Source organism: Vigna unguiculata, chromosome 2, assembly GCF_037176805.1.
Source record: "Vigna unguiculata cultivar grain cowpea cultivar isolate G323 ecotype 2 chromosome 2, ASM3717680v1, whole genome shotgun sequence".
NCBI lineage: Eukaryota > Viridiplantae > Streptophyta > Magnoliopsida > Fabales > Fabaceae > Vigna > Vigna unguiculata.
In genome coordinates, this window is record NC_140793.1 from 21,946,136 (window position 1) to 21,971,328 (window position 25,193).

Consider the following 25,193-nt stretch of genomic DNA (forward strand, 5'->3'; position numbering starts at 1 on the left):
AGATCTTTTTTTTTTGTTGCTTTCTCAAGCGAACAAGTCTTGGCTTGATCTTATGTTTCAGGTGTTTAAATGTTTGAAAGTTTTAAAGAACAAAGAACTCAGGCTTGGTCACTTAACAAATCAAGTGTTATTGAAAGTTTACGAATACATTTCATGTTTATGAAGAAAACATGTAAATTTTGTTTCTATATTTAGTTTGCTCTAAGTGACTCTTTCGTTCGTTGTTGTTTTTTGTTGTTTACGAGCTTGAAATTACCATAAAGAAGTCATTATTTGTTGCTACATAAATGAACTGTATAATAACATTATGACTACATCTCAGCTTTCTTCATGTCGTTATTTGTTTTTATTTTTAATGTTTTTCGATTCTTTCTTTAACATTTTCACAACTCTTTGTATTCTCTTCTCACGGCCAGTTTCCTTTTTTTACGACATCTAAAATATTTTAAGATATTTGTTTTTATGTAAAAAAATAAGTTCACAAATATGAAATTATTTATTTTAATTATTTATTTATTTTATTATTTCAACCATATTATTTTAATTCGTACTTTTTATTCACTTTTATATTCACAATTAATTGCAAAAATTATGATGCACGCTATCCAGTAAGTACGGACTCTACCAAAAGGAATGACTTATCCTTTTCTCTTTCTATATATTGGCAACAATAATGACTTTTCATTTTTTCTTTCTATATATTGGCGACTACAAACTGAAAAATCTTATTTCTCTTCTGTGACCCATTATCTTCTCTTAAAATTATTCTTCATCCCCACTTTGTTCTCAAACAATGGAATCCGTGCGCAAACCACAAGCCATACTTTCTGGCAAAATGCTTGGCGGATTCGTGACTATGTTTTTGAAAGACCATGTATTGTTTTTATTCCTTTACATTCCTTTGTATTCTTTGTTTGTATTTCTTTATTCTAAACTTCCTTATCTTTGAAGGATTTTGGACACGTCGACCGACTCTCCATAATACGTAATTTGAAGGACCTTGGTTCACAGTGGACCATTGTTGATTACAACAGGAATGTTCATAATGTTACGTACAACATGAATATTCACACTCCAATGATCACCCAAGGCTGGAATGATTTAATATCTTTTTATGCAGATCAGTTTGACAAATTGGTTGTCTTCAAATATTTCGGAAATTCGTCTTTCCAACTACACGTCTCTAAATGTGCTTGCGACTCAACATTGAAAGCCAACTTCTTCAACCATCTTTCTATCCGTCGTCCTCTACATATGTCAAACTTAAAGCATTTTGAAGTTCAACTATCCACATACTACTGTCAAGCCGGCCACTTGGTTAGTTTTTTTTTCTTTATTATTTATTTACATGGCTTCTTAATAAGTAAGATCTTTTATCCTTTTTGTTGCAGTATTTGAAAAAAGAATTTGCCAGTTATTTTAAAAATAGTGGACTTAGATCTATTGTTCTACACGGACCAATGGGAGAAGTCGAATGTAAATTGATCATAAGACGTAATTCTGTTAAGATTGGAACTGGCTGGAAAAATTTTTGTAATCTTCATCAACTTTCTGCAGATGATCATCGTGAGCTGTTTTTTAAAGTTGAAGGTGACAGAACAAGCATCCATATCAAAGTTTTTTATCGCTTAATTTGGTTTTAAATTATAACATTTAGTATTTTATTTTTGTTAATCTTCTTTTATATATATATATAAAAGAAGATTTGAAGTGGACTTATATTTTGTATGCACTTATTATATATATTACTCTTTGTGTTTGCTTTTAAAGATTTACTGTGTATGAAGTTAATTGTTTTTTTCGTTTTATGTTGACGAGTTTTTTAAACGTAATTATTTTAATTTTTAAGTTTTTTATGAAATAGATTAAACACTATTATATTTTTATCAAATAAATCTAATACATTTAAATCTGAACTTTAACCAAAAACAATTTAACGTAAATGAAGAGAACTATTTAACGTAAATATTAATTATAAAGTATTAAAACATTCGCTTTCCAACATCATTGTATAAAAATCTTTAAATCTTTAATTTTTAATATTCAATTAATACTACAGAAGTATGAAACATTGTAACACATTGGAAATCACAATAAATAATGCTTTTATTTAATTTTAAATCAACCTGTCTATCAATATTCCCCGCATTAATTTTTGCACTACTCGAGATAATGATGATTCAACTCCTCGATCATCTGCCACACTTATTCATTATTTGAACTGATTCAGCCGATTAAATTAATTACGATTTTGGTTTCCAAGAGACGTTTAAGTTTTTTAAATATTTTTCTCATTATGTTTTTCACTTCTCACGAGAATGATGATTGCACTGTCTGTTGCATCGTCATACCTCTCTCATTGTGCAGACTCTTCCACTGCTATACTTAATATTTTTTTCACGATTATGCCAATTCACATTTCAGAGCTCATTTGCGTCTCCAAATTTCCACTTATCTTCTCTGCTTCACCTTAACACCATTACACTGCGATTACCAGCCATCCACTGCCATTTGAAGAAGTTCTTATCCATTACAGAAAGGTATGACTGTTAAACTCTTCAATTTGTATGAAGAACACCCTTTTATGAACTATACTTCTCTTTATCTCCTATATCTTCTCGCCATCTTTCTTTCTCGCCATCTGCTATGCATGTTTTTATAAGCAGACTTTTTTATAATCGATTCTGATCATCATCTTTGTTTCATTTTTCTAACCAGACGTTTTTATAATCGGTTCTGATCATTATCTTTCTTTCATTTTTCTAACCAGTCAGTTTTATAATCGTTTCTGTTCATCATCTTTCTTTCATTTTTGTAACTAGTCGTTTTTATAATCGGTTCTATTCATCATCTTTCTTTCATTTTTTAACCAGACATTCTTATAATTTGTTTTGTTCATCATCTTCAACAATTTCTTCTACATTTTTAGAGTGCGGTTAGTTTTTTTTGCCAAAAAAAAACCTATCTTACCAATTTAACAGATGACCACTAAGCAATGCATCCTTGGTGAACAATCCATACTTGCCTCAAAGTGGAAAGGTGGATTCTTTACTATTTTCATGGAAGACTAGGTTTTTTTGAACTTGCTTCTTATACATTATTTACCATTATTGTTCTCTGATTTTCGTTAACTAATATTTTTTTTATATTGCTTTTATTTACAAGGATTTTGCGTTTGTCAACCGATTATTTGTCATTCAATTAGGCCATGAATTAGGGCCACGTTGGAATATTTCTGATAAAAAAGGCCATGTTCACCATGTTACCTTCAACATGAATACTTATGGTCCGCGAATTACTGATGGCTGGGTTGATATAAGAAAGTTTTATCAAGTCAAACCACCCAAACTATGTTATTTAAGGCATACTGGAAATTCTGCTTTTGAAATACACTTTTACGATCACTGTTCAGAATCAACTGTCCATAAATTCCTAAGTCATGTTCGAACAAATGCTCCTCTGATAAGGTCCAAGTTAATTCATTTTGAGTTCCGGCTTTCTAAGTACAACTGCAAAGCAAGCTTTCTGGTGATTTTTTTTCTTTTTTTGTTCATTTCTTAGAATATGTACACAAAATTTCATGTATTCTTTTTAACCTTGAGACATAAAAAATGAATTCTTTTTCATATTATTTCTTCTATTTTTTATTTGCAAGATTTAAATTCAGACTTACGTAAATATTTTGCCAACAGTCAGCTCTCAGACATTGTGCTTTACGGTCCAAAGACACGAGTTGAATGCAAGTTGTTTATTAGAGCTAGATCAGTGAAGATAGGAAGTGAATGGAAACGTTTTCATGAAGTTCATGGACTGGACGGAAAAGATTTAATTCTTTTTGAGGTTGACGGTGAACAAGCAAGCAAGGATGTCAATGTTCTTCTTAATATAAATGATTATTATCATCGCCTATGAAGAATCGATAAACAATATTACTTAACAGATTCATAATCTATAATTTTTGTATCAATTTTTTTGGTTTATTATTATATTATATATATGTATATGTTTAACTATTTGTATTTTCAACTTCTGCAAAGTTATTTACTCTTAACTGCTCCATATCTTCTGCCATATACGAAAATCTTTGGCATTTAATTATTGTCAGACACAAATCATATCATTTCTCTGCGTTTTTAAAATTTTTTATATTAATTTAAATATAACACTTTCCAGAAGATTTTTCATACACATCCCTTATAATACTTATTTTAATTTCTAAATATTTCAAAAACTTTTCAAATATGGTTTTTCAATGTCAATTGATATGACATTTTCCACTGCTTCATTATGTTTCTGTATCTTCCACCTTCCACGAGATTTTCTTCTGCTGTAAGCATCCGTCATTTCATTACATATTTAATTTTACTATTTATATTATTTTTTATTATAATTTTTAACGTTATTAACTTAAATAATCCATCACAGTTGCTTCTCCTCAAAGTTTCTAACATAGTTGCTTCTCCTCGAAGATTCTAGGGCTTTTGTACACCACACTTTTATTTGACTTTTTGTAGAAATCCAACACAGTTGCTTCATCCAGACCACGTTTTACAACCATTAACAGATTCTTACAAGCCATTAACCTTTCCAGTCATCAAAGGTATGTACTTCATTTGTTTTTATATACAAATATAGTAGTTTTGCTGTACAGAAGAAATGAAATGAGATTTGCAGTTCTGAGTTTTCGTCTAAGAAATTAGGGTTTGCTATAACTTTTTTCTACATTTCTTATTTCGTGAATGCTTTATACACCAATATGTATTTGCAGATTTTCATTGTTTCCACATTACTGATTCAATTAATGGTTCACTGCTCAATCCATCACGCCAAGAATTTATGTAGTCACTTTAAAGTAATCTGCTTCATGCTTTATCTTCATCATAATGCTTCTCTATTAATTTTCCTTTTCTATGAAACCTGTGAATAAATCAATATGAATATTTAATTTCTTCTGACATCAATAGCTATTTTTTGCAGTTTTCACTAATATATATTGGCATGACTTCTGTGAAAAGGTTAGTACTCCATGTTTGAAGAGTCCTTATTTGAATATATTCTACTTTTTGCTTTCTTTTACCATTTCAAATTTTATCAGCGGCTAACATCTGAACCTTTATTTTTTAAAAAATTGCCATATCCATGTTTTGATTAATCCTTACACTTCTTTTACTCTCCTTTGACCCATCAAAAATAGTTTCTGATATAGGTGCTTTGAACCTTTTATTTGGTTCTATTTTTTTTAGTTGTATGAATTACAATTTTGTCTTATTAGTTCCTATTTTCTCTATGTGAGTATACATATGTCACGAATCTAATACTGACTTTTTTACTTCTCATTTTTGAATATTGTTGTTGTGAGTTCAACATGTTTTTACTTCTCATTTTTGAATATTGTTGTTGTGAGTTCAACATGTCTCTCTGTGAAGTTCCAAACCAAAGCCAGAACGTAAGCGAAGTAACTCCCTAGAAGGAAAATTGGAATATCATCGTTAGGGTCATTCGTTCATGGTTTGTTCCTAATTTCAGTAAACAGAGGTGTCCTTTTTCCATGGAGTTCGTTATTCAAGACAAAGAGGTTATTATTCATGTTATTCTTTACATGCTTCCATTAGACGTACTTTATTTTACAAATTTGAATTAATAAAATATGTGTATGTTAAACATATTTATAATTATATTTATATATGTTCTATTGATCTGTTTCAGGGTTCTAAAATACATGCTTCAATTAGACGTACTCTAATTTACAAATTTCAGAATGAGATTTCTGAAGGCCATGTTTATGCCATAAAAAATTTCAATGTGGCTCCGAATTCTGGAATATACAGAACTACACACCACCCTTATAAGATAAATTTTCAGTTTGGTACAAAAGTTTCTTTGGTTAATGTTAACTTGGTTCCTGATATGAAACCACAATACACACCTTTGTCCTTATTGACAACCACTGCATTTGATACTGATTATTTAGTTGGTAAGTTAATATTTTTAGTTCCAATACTATTCATATTTTTTTATAAACATTTATTGTTAAAGTATATGATATAACATTTATGAATGGCATTTTAGATATCTTGGGATTACTGGTCGGAGTGGGGACTGAAAGAGAATTGCAAGTTAATGGAAAGACAACAAAATTAAATGTCATAGCAATAGAAGATGATGGGTATTCTATATCTATACTATACTACATTCCTTTTATATTTCTGTTCAAATAACGTTTTCACATAACATTTTTTGAATCTTTAGGTTTCGAATAGAATGTACTTTGTTTGGTATTTATGTGGATGAACTGAATGTATTTCTTTCAAGTGGAGAAGTACAAAATGCTGCTGTAAGTATAGAATTTGCGAAAGTCAAAACTTTTCAAGGTAAAATTTTCTTATTTTACAAAGTAGTTAGTACTACTTATGCCATGTTACTCTCACATACACTATATTTTTAAATATAGATAAGGTTCAAGTTCAAAATTGTAAGTTCTGCACCCGTATTAAGTACAATGTTAACTTCAAGGAAGCATCTGAATTGAAATCAAGGTAATATTCAAATTTTTCTTCAGTTTATTCAAACTTTATAATCCATTTTGGTAACTATATTTTGGTTACTTTATAATGCAAATTATCCTTCATTTCCTCAACTTGATCTTTCAGATCTATACATTCAATAATAGATTTATTGTTTATGAGAACAACTATATTTTGTATTCCACAGAATGTTTGAGAACAATGAATCTCCCTCTCAAGGATTAACGCAACTTTCTCAGAGTTCCAAAAATACTGTGGAAGAAGACTTTTTAACACTTACACCTAGGGCCACCATTCAAGGTCTAAAAGATTGTAAAGAGGTTAGAATATTTTTTTTTTATTTTTTATCAAATTTTGTTGTTCACAATAATCTCTTCATTAATCTTTTTTATATTGAAAGATCACCACTTACATATTGTTTGGAACAATTAAGCATATTTTGGGTGACGATGACTGGTGGTATACTGCTTGTGTGTGCAACAAAGCTGTTTATCCAGATTCCAAGATGTTCTTTTGTGAGAAGTGTAACAAACATGTTATAAAAGTCTTTCCAAGGTTAACTTATTGTTTATTAATATTAATGTGAATTTAAAACAACATTGTAATTACAACTTTTGTTCATTAATTTTTTTATTCAATTTTCAGATATAGGATTGAGATCCGAGTTATTGACTCTTCCGATTCAACCACATTTGTCCTCTTTGATAGGGATGCAACCACCCTTTTCAAAAGAACTTGTGCTGATATGTTAGACACTCATGATAAGGTATACTCTTCAATATATCCACTTATATATGTAATTACACTATCTTTAATTATTTTGTTTTTGTAGATGAATGCTTCTGGAAATTTGCCTAAGGAGTTTGATGAGTTAGTTGATAAAAGTCTGCTTTTTAAAGTCGAAAGTAGGAACGATTAGAATTTCAAACTTGAGCAGTCTTTTAGAGTGAAGAAAATATGTGTTGATGATGATATAATTCAAAAGTTCAATGATTCTTCCATGAAATCTGTGGTAAGATATAATTTCCAATTAATTTGGTAGATTAAAAATTTCAGTTATCTTTGTCTTTTTTATAATCTCATTATTCATACCTATTTGAAGGATGTTTATGCTGAGAATGGTGAGTTTAGTAGGGAAAAAATGTGTGTAGTCAATGAGTCCACCGTTGATATTGCAGAGGTATACAAATGATATAATTTTATTTTTAATGATGTCTTTTTTTATTACTTTTATTAATGTTATCCATTTTGAACATGTACTTTAGGATTTATTAGTCCGATTTACCAAAGAAACAATTGAGTCTGGATCCCAATCACTTGAACTAATCGAAGATAATCCAACCAATGATGATGGTAACAATTCACATAAGAGAGAATATGGAAAGAAGACTGCATCACTTGACTCCATCGAAGAAGACAATGTTCCATTGAAGCTTTTAAAAAGAAATATTAAGAAGGAAAAAGCAGTGAATTGAGATATGATTTTAGTTATTCTATTTCAAGACAATTTTTTTATGCCTTTCATTTTGGGACTGTAATATGTCTACGCATCGTTTTGTCTTTAATTTCATTTGAACTACAACTTCTATGTTCAATTTGATGATAACTATATTATGCGCTTGTGAGTTACATTATTTAGAATTATAATTTTTTTCATAGGCTGGTCTATAAGATATTGTTGACATTTTTCAATTTTTGTCAACAAATATGACTGCCAACTACATCAAAACTTATCAAAATTGATGTTATTTTGTACCATGATGTAATTAAAGTCATAAATAACATATATTTTGTGAAAAAGATAGTTTGTGAAAACTTTTGTGACTCATAAATAAGATATATCTATTTTTTCTGGAAACAGAATTTATAAATGTCGATTTTTTATAAAAATTCCTTTTCATAAATAAGATAAATATGGCAAAGCAATTATCTGTTGATAGATTTTAAGTTGTCACAACAGAATTGGATGCCATATACAATTTTGAGTCAGTTATCTTCTGTTAATTACTAACTTATTAAATATTGTACATTAAAATTTTGATATATATATATATATATACAAAAAATTGGAATGAAATATTATATTTTAACTTAGTACCTTGATTTATGTTATTGTATTATATTATCAAGATTTTATGTTATATATAAATATCTAAATATCTAAACTTCAGAGGTTGAAATATAGTTGGAAAATTGTTATTGTTATTTATTACATATATTATATTATGATATTTTATAGCATAATAGAATAATTTAATATATCTTTAATAATGTTATATGTTTGTAATGTTATATTCTTTTGTAATCGTCTTCCCGTTTTCCAAGGCAGTAATAATTACATTACTGTTTAAGAATCTATTTGTAATCATCCCGTCTTTTCATGTGTCATTTATCTTCTATAAATAAATATTCATCTCCATTCTACCATGAAGATCAGTTCAATCATATTCTACATTCTTCCAACTTTTTCTCTACTATCTCTCTCAAAGTCCAAGCAAATGGAATACAACTTCAATGAAGAAGACGTTATTAATAGAATGAGTAGGTACCAGTTCTCTATTATTCACCTTCAGGACGAGGTACGTTCTTCGTCAATTCTTTCAGACATTTTTTCTCTTACAAGAATTCTTCTACTCTTTTTATTTGTGTGACGGATTTGCAATCAATATCCTCATTTTGACCTTAACTAATCTATGTTTTTGTTAAAAAAATTCTATCTTTGGAGGCTGTTGGTTTTCTGGATCATGCATTCGCCATTCTTTATGATGACGATCTTGAGCGTCAATGGACTTTAATAGATGAAGAAGGGAATAAACATGTGGTCACTTTTAACAAGAATTTACAAAGACCAATGCTAATTGGAGGATGGACTGAATTAAGGCACCTTTATCAACTACACGATTTCCACACTATTTATTTTGGATATGTCGGTCATTCTTGCTTCCACATCACTGTTTTTTCCAGTAAATGCAAACCTTTGTCTATTGCACGGTTTCTTAAAAGAATTGAGGCAAATCAACCCCTTTTCAATGGACCGAAGTTGCATTTCTTCATATTTCTGAATCCAAACCAATGCAATGCTAGCCATCTGGTGAGATTCATTTCAATTACTAAATGGATGTTTATTTCGTATTTATATTTATGTTTTCAAATTATTTAAAACATTTAATCCATATATTAAATTGATTATTACTTTATGTATGTTTTAGGATTTGCCAGCTGATTTTGGCAATTATCTTCGTCAAGGAAGATTTAAATACATTTATCTTTATGGACCGCGTAAAACAGTCAAGTGCAAACTACTGTTGAGAAATCATCCCAAGAAGTCTAGCAAAATTGGAAGTGGCTGGAAGGAATTTTGTACTGCTCATGGATTTCATCAAACTATTGACTTGGTGTTTGAAGTTGACCACATGAAAAGCAATCAGAATGTCAAAGTGCTAACATATTGTAATTTTTAATTTACAGTTAGTTTTTTGGTGTTATTTGGAACTGCCGAGTATAAATAGTTTTGGTTTTATGTCTGCTACTTATGTAGTTGTCAACCTACAAGTTTTTATATTTTCAGCAATGCATATGTATAGTTCTACCTTCTTATGAATGAAATCTCTTTCAAGCTTCTCTGAAATTCTATGAATGCAAATAGAAATTTAATTAAACATTTATTTAAAGTCATACATGTTATGGTATGAAATTCATAAATAAAATAATTTAGTTTTATAATTCAAATGAAATATATATGATGGTATTGAAAGATGAAAAGTTCGACGATGGATTTTTGTCTGTTCTATATAATTATTGTATATTTCATTCCTATATTAACATATAAGCAATATTAATTGAACTTCTTTTAATGTAAATATTCAACTTCAGTTCTGATTTCTATTTTTGTTGTCTGTTATTATATTTTTAATACTTATGTATCAGATGTATGGATGTATGTTGCTTTAGTATGTGCATACACTGATTGTATGTTATCATTTTCACACATAATGAGGTTAAAATTGCAGATACTTCCTATGAAACAGTCCTCTTTGTTGTACTATATATAGTAGTGCATAAAAAAAACGCCTAATTGTACCTACATAAAAAGCAAATGTTTTGTTAGTTGCAAGAACCAAACAACTCTGAAATAAGTGCTATATATGAATGATTCTGATGTATTAACACTCAGCACTACATGCTCTTTCTATTTTTAATCTTTGTCTACTGCTAAAAACTTTTTGTACTCTTACAAGTGCTACCTATTATAATTACAAATATTTCTGTTTCCACAATTGTGATTAGAGGTACAATCTACATCAAAGAGTTTAACAAAGACATTCACCAATATAGTAATAAAATAGTAAACATTTTTGCATCCATTGAGTCAACTTACCTTTGTTTTTGCTTCTTCCATTGTAACCTTTGAAACTATTCCATATTATTTTGGTACTGTAATGGAGCAAAACGATTGTAAAAATGCAAGGCTGAGAAGGAAGCTGGTGCTACAACAAAGGTTCAATGCAAGAAGTAATCAAGATTCATGTAAGTCACTAACATCTTACTTAAAGCATTTATCTTCCCAAATTCTTCATCAAAAATTTATTTACAAATGATGCATTTGTATGTTTGTATGTTTTTTTATGTTGCAAATGACAAAGAAGAGAATGCAAGAAAAAAACTAAATTTGCAAACCATTCTTCTCAAAGTAACAAAATCTCAGGATTTCTTTTTGTAATTATATTTGTAAATGTATGTTTTGGATTGTAACTTGACAACACAAATGCATAATCAAACATCTTTGTTGTTTTAATCACATATCAAACAACTGTATTTGAAAAATTATTTCAGAAAAATATACACAGGAAGCCATTACAACAGTTGGATATTAGTAAGTATTCTTTTTTTAAGCTATATCTTTACAGATTGTTGTTAAAAGAATCACTGAAGTATTGTTGTTTATTTTGTTAATAACAATGCTTCTACAATAATCCTTTTTCAGATGTTGACAACAACAACAACAACCTTCAGAATATGAATTCAATATTTCACAGACAAATTGGTCAGTTTTCAAGTTCTTCCAATACTTTATTTCAACATCTTTTTTGAATAATATTAATTCAGTCTCACTTTAAACTAAGCTTCATTTCAATGTAGTATCTGTCAACAATATATCAAGTTGTTCAAGTACTTTAGTTGAACAACAAATCCAAAAAAACTGTATCACTTCACAATCTGCAGCTTCTACTTTAACATACAATAGTTCTTTCGTTATATTTCTACATTCATCTTAATTTCTTATATACCTATTGTAATTGTATGAAACTGATGATTTTTGAATTTATATCAATGTTTTTGAATGACTACAGTTTTTAACAATAACAGTAAGAGAAATTATGGAAAAAATAATTACAATTCCAATGCAGGTAAGTAGGTTTTTATTCATATATAACAATATTCATACTCACAATGGCAATGAAGGTAGGAGAATTATTTTCTGCTGTTTTTCATAGGTGGCGGATCAGAGGTTGTAAATGATTCACATTCTGTCTCTAAGAATAAAGTTGTCAAATATCCTTTTCAAGTCATACAATCACTTCAAAACAGATTCAATCTTGATGATGAAACAACAACACAACATAATTTTTCAGACACAATAAATGATGATTCAGCAACGATAACATGTGATGGTAATTCAGATATTCAACTTATTGATGTCAATAAAAATTTCTTTGAAATCATGAATTAATTTTCATTTTACTAATATTGAAGCACATACTACAAGTACTACAACTACAAACGAATTGTATTGCAAAGGAGAGTTACAAGGTACATAATGTCACACAAAATTGTATATAACTGCAGATAAAAATATATGCATTTTCATACTAATGATTTTTAATGATGTTCAGAACTTCTCAATATTAGAGAACCTTGCTTGGAATGCCAATACTGTAAATCTGAACTTTGGTATAAAGAAAGAGCAGAAAAATGTAACACCTCAAAGGAAGTTCAATTCTCATTGTGTTATCGAAAGGAAAAAGTGCAAATTCCACTATTAAAAAGACCACCTAATCTTCTTGAAGGTTTGTTAAATGGTGAAGATCAGAGAAGCAAATCATTTCTACAAAACATAAGAGTATACAATAGCATGTTTTCATTTACTTCAATTGGTGGTAAGATAGATAATTCAATGAACAATGGTTCTGCTCCACCACAATTTATTCTTAATGGACAGAACTATCACCGTATTGATAGTTTATTGCTAGAGCATGGATCAAAGCCAAAGTTTGCACAGTTGTACATATATGATATCGAAAATGAAATGAGTAACAGAGTGAAGCATTTCAGGTCAGTGAATATATGAACTAATTTGGTTATATGAAATATTTAAATACATCTGTTGACATGTATTCTCTTTATTATGTTTTAGGTCAAACACCAAGGAATCTGTTATAGGTGAATCATTGGTTGCTGATTTGATTGAAATGATTGACAATCACAATGTTCTTGTGAAATCTTTTAGAAGAGTAAGAGATTTGTCACTGGAACATATGGAATCAGATTTCAAGCTAAGACTATTTAGAGGCAGAAACAAAGACCCTAGAGTCTACAACACACCTTCATGTGATGAAATAACTGCACTAATAGTTGGTGATTTTGGCAATATGGATGTAGGCAGAGATATAATGGTAAAAAAATGTTCTGGTGAATTAACAAGACTGCATGAAACTCACACAACTTTCATTCCACTGCAATATCCTCTCATGTTTCCATATGGAGAATATGGTTATCAAGAGGATATCCCAATAAGAGAATCTCATTCAAGAACTAAATCCAGGGTAAGAATTAGAATTTCTTTGCGAGAATTTATTGCCTTTAGAATACAACAAAGATCTGTAGAAGCAGGAAATATTGTGAATGCATGCAGATTGTTCCAATGATTTCTGGTGGATTGCTATACAATGGTTGAAGCACAAAAGTTGTCTTTCATCAGAGTTAATCCGAAGTTAATTCGCTGTGATATTCTTAATGGATTACAAGACGTATTGTCTTGCCTGCTTCATTCACTGGTGGTATCAGATACATGTTCAATAATTGTCAAGATGCTATGACAATTTGTAAAAAATTTGGATATCTTGATTTGTTCATTACTATAACATGTAATGTGAATTGGTGTGAAATAAGAGAATTTGTCTTAGCCAAAGGGTTATCAGCTTCAGATAGACCCGATATTGTATGTAGCTAGAGTGTTCAAAATGAAGCTGGATGAAATGATGACAGATTTTAAAAAAAATGACTTCTTTGAAAAAACCACTGTAGATATGTTATATATGAACTAATATAGATTATATAAATGTTTATTAAATTAAATTCTGACAACTATTTTTATTATTTATTTATATATGCAGGAATGTACATTGTAAAATTCCAAAAAAGAGTTTTACCTCATGCACATATACTTTTATGGTTGGATGGAGAAAGCAAATTGAAGAATTTAACTGATATTGATAAAGTAATATCAGCTGAATTGCCCAATGATTTGTACCCCAAATTGGAAAAAATTGTTTTAAGTTACATGATTCATGGACCATGCAGACCTGCAAGATATAATTCACCTTGCATGAAGGAAGGAAGATGTTCAAAATTTTATCCTAAAAAATTCACATCTTCGACTTCAATTGATGAAGAAGGATATCCATGCTATAGAAGACTTGATAATGGTAGATTTGTTGAGAAGAATGGAATTAAGCTGGACAATAGAAGTCTTGTTCCTTACAATCCACCACTTCTAATGAGGTATCAAGCACACGTCAATACAAAGTATTGCAACAAGACCAATTCAATAAAATATTTGTTCAAATATGTGAACAAAGGTCCTGACAGAGCTACTCTTAAAATAAGCAACAACTTTGCACAGTCTGAAAAATCAACTATTATTGATTAGATCAAAAGGTATTACGATTGTAGGTATCTATCACCATGTGAAGCCGCTTGGAGAATATTTGCTTTTGACATCCATCACAGATGGCCTCCTGTTCAGAGATTGACATTTCATCTTCCTGGCCAACAATCAGCTTTGTTTAAAGATGATGATGATATTAATGTGGTCTTCAACAGATACGAAAATGCTAACACAATGTTTCTAGCTTGGTTTGAGGCTAACAAAGATTACGAGGAAGGAAAAGAATTGACTTATTCAGAATTTCCAAGCAAATTTGTGTGGTTTGCCAAAGAAAAAGAATGGAAACCAAGGAAGAAAGGCTACAACATTGGTAGACTTACTTATATTCCTCCTGGGTCTGGAGAACTTTATTATTTGAGGATATTATTGACCATTCAAAAAGGTTGTATTGATTATGAAAGCATTAAGACAATTGATGGAAAATATTATGAAACATACCAAGAAGCTTGCTATGTTTTCGGATTGTTGGCTGACGACAAATAATATATTGATGCAATAAAAGAAGCAAGTGAATTTGCTTCTGGGTATCAACTTAAAAGATTATTTGTTACTTTGTTGTCGATGAATACAATTTCTAAACCAGATATAGTTTGGAATTCTACTTGGAGTATCTTATGTGATGGAATTTTGTATCAAAAAAGAAAGGAGATGAACTTACCAGGTATTTTATATTGTTTTTTATTTAATTTACTATAGATATATATTTTAATTGTATTATTTACTTCATGCAGGTCTTCAAATTCAGACTGCTGAATTACAAAAAATATGTCTGCTGGAAATACAGGAAATGCTAATGTCAAATGGTAGAAGTTTGAAAGATTATCCTTCATTACCTCAACTTGATCTTTCAGATGTACATACATTCAATAACAGATTTATTGTTGATGAGCTGCAATATAATAAACAAGACATGGCGAAAGAACATGACAGTTTGTTTAAAGCACTGAATGATGAACAAATTCATGTATATCAGGATATCATGACAGTAGTTCTTTCAAAGAAGGGAGGATTCTTTTTCTTATATGGCTATGGTGGTACAGGTAAGACTTTTATGTGGAAGACATTGTCAGCTGCTCTAAGAAGCCAGGGCATGATTGTTTTGAACGTAGCATCAAGTGGAATTGCTTCTTTATTACTTCCTGGTGGAAAAACAACACACTGACCTTTTGCATCCCACTGTTAATTAATGATGAATCAACTTGCAACATAGCACAAGGTAGTCTCAAAGCAAAACTTCTTATGGCAACCAATTTGATTATCTGGGATGAAGCACCAATGATGAATAGAATGTGCTTTGAGGCATTTGATAGAACACTAAGAGATATTATGCGAAATGTTGATGATGCCAAAAATGACAAACCATTTGGTGGCAAAGCAGTTGTGTTGGGAGGTGACTATTCTACCAGTTATCAAAAAAGGATCTAGGTTTGATATAATAAAATCAACAATCAACTATTCAGAGTTGTTGTAAAGTGCTAAAGTTATCCAAGAACATGAGATTATGTACTACATCAAATACTCAAACAGCCAATGAGATTCAAGAATTTGATGATTGGATATTGAAGATTGGAGACAGAAAAATGGATCTAAATGAGAATGGTGAGTGCATGGTTGAAATTCCAGAACAGCTCCTGATTACAAACACAGATTTACCTATATTGGCATTGGTTGAATTTGTTTATCCTCAATTTGTGGTTAACATGCTGAAGCCTAATTATTTTGATGATGGAGTAGTTTTGTGCCCAACAAATGATTCTGTAGAGCAAGTAAATGATTTCATGTTGTCTTTAATCGGTGGTGAAGAGGTGACTTATTTAAGTTCAGATACACCTTGCCAATCTGATGAACAAGATGAAGTCCAATCTGAATGGTTTACATCTGAATTTTTAAATGATATCAAATGTTCAGGGATACCAAATCATAAACTGAAGTTGAAAACAGGTGTTCCAAATATGCTCTTGAGAAACATTGATCAAGCGAAAGGTCTATGCAATGGCACAAGATTGCAAGTAAACCATTTAGGCAAGAATGTAATCTCTGCAACTGTAATTACTGGAAAAAACAATGGTGACAGGATTTTTATACCAAGAATGGATTTAGTGCCGCCTTTCAAATTTCAAAGAAGACAGTTTCCGATATCGTTATGCTTTGCAATGACGATTAACAAAAGTCAAGGACAAACACTTTCTAGAGTCGACCTTTATCTTCCACAACCTGTATTCACACATGGCCAACTATATGTTGCTATTTCTAGAGTCAAAACCAAAAGAGGATTGAAAATACTTATATTGGATGAAGATGGAAAGGTAACAAACACAACTAAAAACGTTATGTACAAAGAAATTTTTGAAACTCTTTGAAAAAGAATAAATTATAGGTATGTCATTTGTAATTTTTTTTTTCATTTCAAAGCTGTTATAAATATATATCAACTTATTTATGTTATGCTCTGCCATGCAGGAAAATCATGGTACAGAAAAGGTTGAACAAAGAAGTCGTTGTGTACAAAAGGAATTTATGAAGTTGATTACCAAATGAGACATTCTAGGTATGTAATTTATTCTTTTTTATTCTTATTTTAACAAAGTAGTGTATTAGTCATATTTTTGTTGTTGGTGGTTGAAGATAACATTCAATGAAATCAAATATTAACTTGACATACCACTTTAATTACATTCTAAATTGATCTATTCTATTGATACACTTCAACATCTTTTAAAAATATTAGATTCTCATCATATAGATTATTAAATATCCAAAAACCCATTGCTATTACCACAAATATTACATGTAAAAAAACCCCGTGCGTTGCACGGGTAGAAGGACTAGTGTGTGTATATATATATATATATATATATATATATATATATATATATATATATATATATATATATATATATTATTAAGTTAAATTAAATTAAAATTAATAATTTATATTTTATTAGATTTAATTTAATTAAATTTAAAAATTAATTTATATTTAATTTACTTTATTTTTTTTGTAATTTTATTTTAAAAAATTATAAAATATATTTTTTGAAATTTTCGTAGATATCCACGGATACCAGCAAGTTTTAAAATACTCATAGGTATTTTTTTTAAACGAGTATTTAATGATAAATAAGTGGTAACAAATAGAAATTTTATTACATATGGATGTAGACTCGACTCATTATCATGCCTAAAGGTGATAAAGGAGTCCCAAGCGACAGGCCATATGCCACATGTCATGACCATTCTCCCCTACAAAGCTATTACATATGCCATCACTCAAAAATACTTCCATTTTGTTCAAACAAACCACTTTTACTTTTATATTCCAAATTTAGTGTTTTGGAAAGTATTTTTAGATTCAAAATGCAATTTGTTTTGGAAACAAGTGCTCCAAAAACTATTTTCAAATCCAGAAAATATTTTTCAAAATGCTTGTTTTAGAATGTTTTTTTTTTTTATATTCTGAAATGGTAATTTCCAAAGATATTTTTGAATCCAAAAATACTTTCTGAACTCTAAAGTACATTCCCGAATACGTGAAAATATTTTCGTAATAGATATTCTGAAAGTTATTTCCAAATCCAAAAAACACAGAACACCAATCTCGGATTTTTTTTTATATTCCGAAAATACATTCTAGAACACTCATTTCACATTTTGGAATATAAAAAACATTTCTAAAATGGGTATTTCGTAGCATATTTTTGGATCGGGAAATGTCTTTTGAAACACTTGCTCCAGATTTTTTTTTTATATTTTGAATTGAGTGCTTCATAATAGAAAAATATTTTCAAAACAAATGCTGCAAAAAATTATTCCATGTTAGGAAATACTTTCCAGAACATTCATTTCAATTTTTTTTTCTTATATTCCATACTATGTTCCGTAAGGTATATTCCAAATCCAAAAATAACTTCTAGAACATTCAATCTAAAATCTATTAATAATACAATTCAAGGTAGCACAAAAGACAAGTTTTTCCATCAACCACAAAAAGCAAAACCGACAGAATTAACTCAAAATAGTAAGTTCAAACACTCTATTTTTTTGACAAGTGGCAACGCTTGACGATGACACGTATCAATGCATTTTCTAAACCTTAATTCTTTAACACTCAACTCTTCTCTCACTCTCTGCCGTCACCATCTGCTGCCTCCATTTTTTCACTTTTCTCTCACCCACACCATACGCTGCCTCACACCCTACGCCGCCTCACTGAAATTGTCCATATTCATCATTGAAAATCTAACCTTATGTTACTCTCCGGTCATCAACGAAACCTTCAATATTCATCGCTGAAACCCTACCATTCTCTTACTCCACGATCATCTGAAACCCTAACCTTCTGTTACTCTCCAATCATCAACGAAACTTTACCCTAACCTTCTGTTAATAGATTTGGTTATGGCTTCACTAACAAACAAGAATATCGGAGAAGTCTTCAAGTCCAAAGATCATATTTTGGTTTTGCCTTCACCGTTTACCCTTTATGTTTTTTCTATCATCGTTTTTGTTTATGATTTGGTTTTGCCTTCACCGTTTTTGGGTATGCCTTCACTAAACAGACTGACGAACAGCTTTCCATGGTTTTTTATTTTTCATGATTTCACATTTTTTAGGGTTTATTTCTAGCTTTTTCAGATTCATATACAGGATGCAAGTTCGAAGAAGATATAAAGGCATTCATAATCTATTACTCTCCGATCATGAACGAAACCTTGTACGAAATTTGTACACTGTATTTTTTTATCTCCATCATATTCGACCACTACTTCGTAAGTTTTTGTTGTTTTTTGTTTACATGATTATTTTTTTGTTTTTTCTATCTTCATTGTTGTTTTCTTTATCTAACAATGAAACCCTGTACGCAAATATGTACACTGTTTTTTCTATATAAGAAGATATATGCTTTCACTAACATAGAAGATGATCGGGGAAGTCTTCAAGTCCAAAGATCAGGTTTTGATTATGCTTTCACAGTTTACTTCTTTTATGTTTTCTTTATCTTTATTTGCTTTTTGCTTTTTGGGTACAATTCAGTGAACATAATGACGAAGAACATTGTTATATAAGATGACTTCACATTTTGAGTGATTATTGCACATTTCTTTAACTTTATTCTCATCACCATATTCATGATTTCAAATGTTTTTACCTATTTTGTAGATTTTCGAGATTGATATATAGGATGCAAGGTTGAAGAAGATACCCTAATGTGAAACTAATATTTTTAAATTATGTTACATAGAATTCCATTATCCATTTTCAGGTGAGTATTCCATTATCAAAGATATCATTTTAATTTTGTTTCAATTCATTATGTTCATCTTTTATTGTTGGTGGTTGTTGATTTCTTGGTTGTTGATGTTATTGTATTGTATCAGTGGGAACTGTATTAATTTTTAAGTAGTTTTAAAATTTTCTTTCTTTTTTTGATCTTAGTTTTTTTGGAAATCTAGGTTATGTTCTTAAATCCACACAATTTTATATGTTTGATTTCTGTATTGTTTTTGATTTTTTTAAAAGGACTTACTCAAATTTGTTGATTGGAACCCAAGGTGGATCTGTTGTCTCAGGCAGTGTTGGAATTCAAGGCAGAGCAAGTAATGTTTTTTATGCAAAAGAGAGAATGGTGGCTGCAATTTATGCAAAAAAGATGGCCAGCTGCTATGCTCATGTTCATGCTTGAAGATCTCAAAGCCAGAACAAAAGTTGTTGTCCATGGGATTGTATATGAGAAGTAATAATGTAGAAGTTCTGAAAAACATAAATTAAATGAGAATGTATTTGCTTGACATTGAATTAGATAAAATATGTCCATGCTATCATTGTACCCGACAATAACATTAATTGTCATATTTAATTTAATTTTACTACAAATACATCAAACTGTATATATGTCTAAAGAAGTAAATATCACTTCTTCATATCTGTTAGAATGTACCTTAGTTACGAACGATAAAAGCAACATACTTTGAAAATCTCTATAATGGATGTTGGAAATATAATTTGTTTATTAAAACAAATTAAATATCTTTTAATTATTTTATTCAACCTTTTAATTTATTTCTAACCTTATTATTATTTTTTTATGTAGGTTTTCCCATATTTTATGTTGGAGTCCTCAGTTAATTAACATCAGGTCACTTCTTTCCTTTATCTTCTTATGTGATAGAAAAAAGCTACATGTCTGCATCATGTCACTTCTTTTCTTTTTCGGCTTTCTATTCTCTTCATACTTTTGTTTTTCTTCTTTCCTTTTTCTTCTTTGTTGTCTTCATATTTCCTTTTCTTCAAACCTTCAAACAAGATCTTTATTTGAAATCAACTTTTTATTTCCTTTTTCAAATTATGTTTCATTCTTTTGCAAGCATTTAAATGTCCTGCAGCTTTTATTTTTCTTCCGCTCTCTGCCATATTTTCCTTTTATTCCACAACATTGAGCCGTGTGAAAAAGAGATTTTGTTTTTTTCTCTGGTCTTCGTATGTTTGACCAATTGCTTTTCCCACATTTTACTCAATTTGGGAAACCAAAACCAGAGTATGCATATGGTTTTGGTTTGAATGAACCAGAGTAGGCATTTGAAAAAAAGGTGTTTTGCTTTCTTCTATCCTCTTCATATGTTTGACAATTGATTTTTTCGATTTTTACTGAATTTGTATAACCAAAACCACAACATGCATACGATTTTAGTTTTGATGTATTATCTCTACAAATATGCAGACCATTCTTATGTTTTTAGGTTCTCTACAAATACATCTATCCACACCTTCCTTTGTTCACTATTGTCTAATTTCCCGTTTTCCTTACACCATGTCTACTTTGCAAAAACAAACCCAGTCATTACAAGAACTGAACCCGGAGAAGGAAAGTTGGAATATCGTTGCAAGAGTGGTAAGGTTATGGTTTGTTGAAGATTACACAAATGGAAAATCTCCATTTTTCATGGAGATTGTTCTTCAAGACAAAGAGGTACTACATAATACTATAAACGCCCGTCATTTTCTTACTTTTCCTTATTGTTATAGTTACCATATGATATTATTATGTCATATATGAAATTGTTTGTGCAGGGTGTCCTAATCCATGCGTCTGTTAGACGCACACTGATATACAAATTTCAATCTAAAATCAAAGAGGATAAGGTTTACGCCATTCAATCTTTTAGTGTTTCATGTAATGGTGGTTCTTATAGAACTACAAATCACGCCTATAAGATCAACTTCTAATTTGGAACCAAGGTCAATTTGGTAGAATGTACCTTAGTTCCCAAAATTAATACTGCATACACCCCTTTTTCAACCATCAAAGCTCCTGGTTTTGACACAGATTACTTAGTTAGTAAGTATATTATTTTCTTTTTTTTCTTCTTTGTGTTAAACTTTTCATTCATGTTTTATTTTTTTATTGTTTTATTTTTCTGTAGATGTCATTGGAATGTTTACTGGTGTTGGAACAGAGAGAGAGTTAGAGAAAGGTGGTAAGAAGACCAAGATGAATGTCATCCTTATTGAATCTGATGGGTAAGAGTATTGTTCTTCTTTTATTTGATGTTTAACATTAGTCTTATCTAATGAAATTTTACATCATGCAATAGTTATCGACTAAAGTGTACTTTATTTAGTCAATATGTTGATATGTTAAATGCATTTCTTGCCTCTGGAGAGGATCAATATGTTGTCATTGCTTTACATTATTTCAAAGTGAAGACCTTCCAAGGTAATTAACATTTTGACATTTTGTACAACTGTAGTAATTTTTAAAAAAGTGTTTGACATCTTCATATATTTTATAGATAAAGTTTCTATTCAAAACTGTATGAACTGTACGAGGATAATTTTTAACTATGATGGTGAAGATGCTACGAAGTTGAAAAAAATGTAAGTACATTTTACATGCTTTTTATTTTCGTTTATATATATATATATATATATATATATATATATATATATATATATATATATATATATATATATATATTTGTAGGATGTGGGATAGTACTGAATCTCCTTCTCAACCTCTTACCCAACTTGGTCAGTCTTCAAAAGTTAGCTTAGAAGAAAATTTCATTAAGCTGCATCCTAGATGCTCAATTGAAGGTCTCAAAGATTTTAAACAGGTTGAATTTTTTTCCTCTATCTTTTAGTTAAATTGTTTAGTTTGAATATTGTGCTTTATTTTTATTTATATTGTTGCATTATTTATGTTCTAAGAAAGTACTTTTATAGTGAAGGCTACTATCAAACATGTTCTAGATCATGATGATTGGTGGTACACAACATGTATCTACAACAAAGCTGTGTATCCTGACTCCAAAATGTTTTTTTGTGAAAAATGTAACAAACATGTCATTAGGGTTACACCTAGGTAATATTATTAATCTTCAGAATTCTTATTTTAATAATATACAAATTTCAATAAATGAATAATGTTCCAATGTTTATTTTTAGGTTTAAACTTAGACTTCGTGTAATTGATGCTACTGATTCTACAACTTTTGTTGTATTTGATCGTGATGCAAGTGCAATGTTGAAGAAATCATGCTCTGATATTCTTGACTTACAAGACAAGGTTAAGTTTCCTATGTAGTCAAAGAAATTCTTAATCAATATTTTTGTATTCTATATTCTGGACTTCTTTTCGAATTATTTAAATCATGATTGTTATCTACACAAATGCTTTTTTATTAAGTTAAATCATTTGTATTTCTACTTCTTTTCATAGAACACTACTGCTGGGAACTTGCCTAAAGAGTTTGAAGTCCTCATTGATAAGACCTATTTGTTCAAAGTTGAGTGCAAGAATGATTATAATAGCAAATTTGAGCAATCATTCATAGTTAAAAAAGTCTGCATGGATGAAAAAATCATTGAAAACTTTAGTGATGTTGAAGTTAAGTCTTTGGTAAGATCTGATTTATTTCTTTTTACGTCTTATCATATATATAATTTTAATTTTACTTTTTTTGTACTTGAATATCTTTGTTAGGATGTATACTCTGGAAATGAAGAAGAAAACAAACTTAAGCAGATTACAAATGAGATGTCATTTGATACCATTGCAGAGGTATGTGAAGATTAGAACTATACTTCTTTTTCTAAAACTTTTTATATGCTAACTTTTTCAAGTTCATTTTTAGGATTTGCTGATCAAATTCACTAAAGAATCAAATGATGTTGAGACTCTAAGTGATTATTTGAACACTATAGGATCAAGCCCTGTTTCTACAGAGGAAGCGTTGATCAATAAAGTAGTAATTGATGTTAAAAATGATGAGTTAACCCACAAAGAATCATCTCATATGGAGAATCTTAGCTTTGATTTGGCTACCAAAGCACGTGTCTTGGCCATTAAAAGGCAGAATCAATCTTTGGTTCAAGAAAACAAGAAGATCCAGTGAAGATGTTGAAGAAGAACATCAAGATTGAAAAGTGATTTGTGTTATTTCAATCTCAAAGTTGTACTAGACTTTATTTGTGTTTTTATGTTGGTTATGTTATTTTTTTGGAAAACATTTGCTGATACTCATGACCAATATGTTTTGTTGTTCTTAAGTTGTTATAATTTTGAAAACATTCACTTCAAGTTTCTGTTTATTTATTTATGAACTATATTACTTATTGCTCAACATGAATCCCTAATTATTTTTGCAGTGACAATTTGCTAGTAGAGTCAAACTGTGTTGATATTATTTTCTATTGTCAACACCATAATCATGCTAGCTACATCAAAGGAAGTGTATTGTATGTGTATTTTGTTTTAGAAGATTTTAGTCTTTCAGCATTTATTTACATTTCAATCTTATCAAACAATTATTCGTAAAAATATATTTCAGCTTACATACATATAGTATTATCTTTTGTTGTCTGTGTTGATTTGTAAACATCGTTATATGTTGCTAGCTGAATCTGAAAGTGTTGATATTTTTTTTGTCAACTACACTATCATGCTAGCTACAATATGTTTTGTTGTTCTTTGGTTGTTCTAATTTTGAAAACATTCATTTCAAGTTTCGGTTTATTTATTTATGAACTATATTACTTATTACTCAACATGAATCCCTAATTATTTTTGCAGTGACAATTTGCTAACAGAGTCAAACTGTGTTGATATTATTTTATATTGTCAACACCATAATCATGCTAGCTATATCAAAGGAAGTGTATTGTATGTGTATTTTGTTTTACAAGATTTTAGTCTTTCAACATTTGTTTACATTTCAATCTTATCAATCAATTATTCGTAAAAATATATTTAAGCTTACATACATATAGTATTATCTTTTGTTGTCTGTGTTGATTTGTAAACATCGTTATATATTGCTAGTTGAATTTGAAAGTGTTAATATTATTTCTTTTTGCAACTATACTATCATGCTAGCTACAATATGTTTTGTTGTTCTTTAGTTGTTCTAATTTTGAAAAAATTCATTTCAAGTTTCAGTTTATTTATTTATAAACTATATTACTTATTGCTCAACATGAATCCCTAATTATTTTGGCAGTGACAATTTGCTAGCAGAGTCAAACTGTGTTGATATTATTTTATATTGTCAACACCATAATCATGCTAGCTATATCAAAGGAAGTGTATTGTATGTGTATTTTGTTTTACAAGATTTTAGTCTTTCAGCATTTGTTTACATTTCAATCTTATCAATCAATTATTCGTAAAAATATATTTAAGCTTACATACATATAGTATTATCTTTTGTTGTCTGTGTTGA

The 25,193-nt window shown here is 29.6% G+C and overlaps 1 protein-coding gene and 1 pseudogene across 1 annotated transcript; both read left to right on the plus strand.

Moving 5' to 3' along the window:
• The first annotated feature begins 5,410 nt into the window (after window positions 1–5,410).
• Window positions 5,411–7,999, plus strand: LOC114174544 (uncharacterized). Its single transcript, XM_085670108.1, has 11 exons — window positions 5,411–5,446; window positions 5,758–5,974; window positions 6,070–6,166; window positions 6,250–6,371; window positions 6,452–6,536; window positions 6,712–6,844; window positions 6,925–7,079; window positions 7,170–7,290; window positions 7,462–7,536; window positions 7,627–7,704; window positions 7,790–7,999. The coding sequence occupies exons 1-11, from the start codon at window positions 5,411–5,413 to the stop codon at window positions 7,997–7,999; spliced, it is 1,329 nt and encodes a 442-aa protein (XP_085526234.1).
• A 4,995-nt stretch (window positions 8,000–12,994) lies between these two features.
• On the plus strand, window positions 12,995–16,832 carry LOC146888442 (uncharacterized; annotated as a pseudogene).
• Window positions 16,833–25,193: the final 8,361 nt, after the last annotated feature.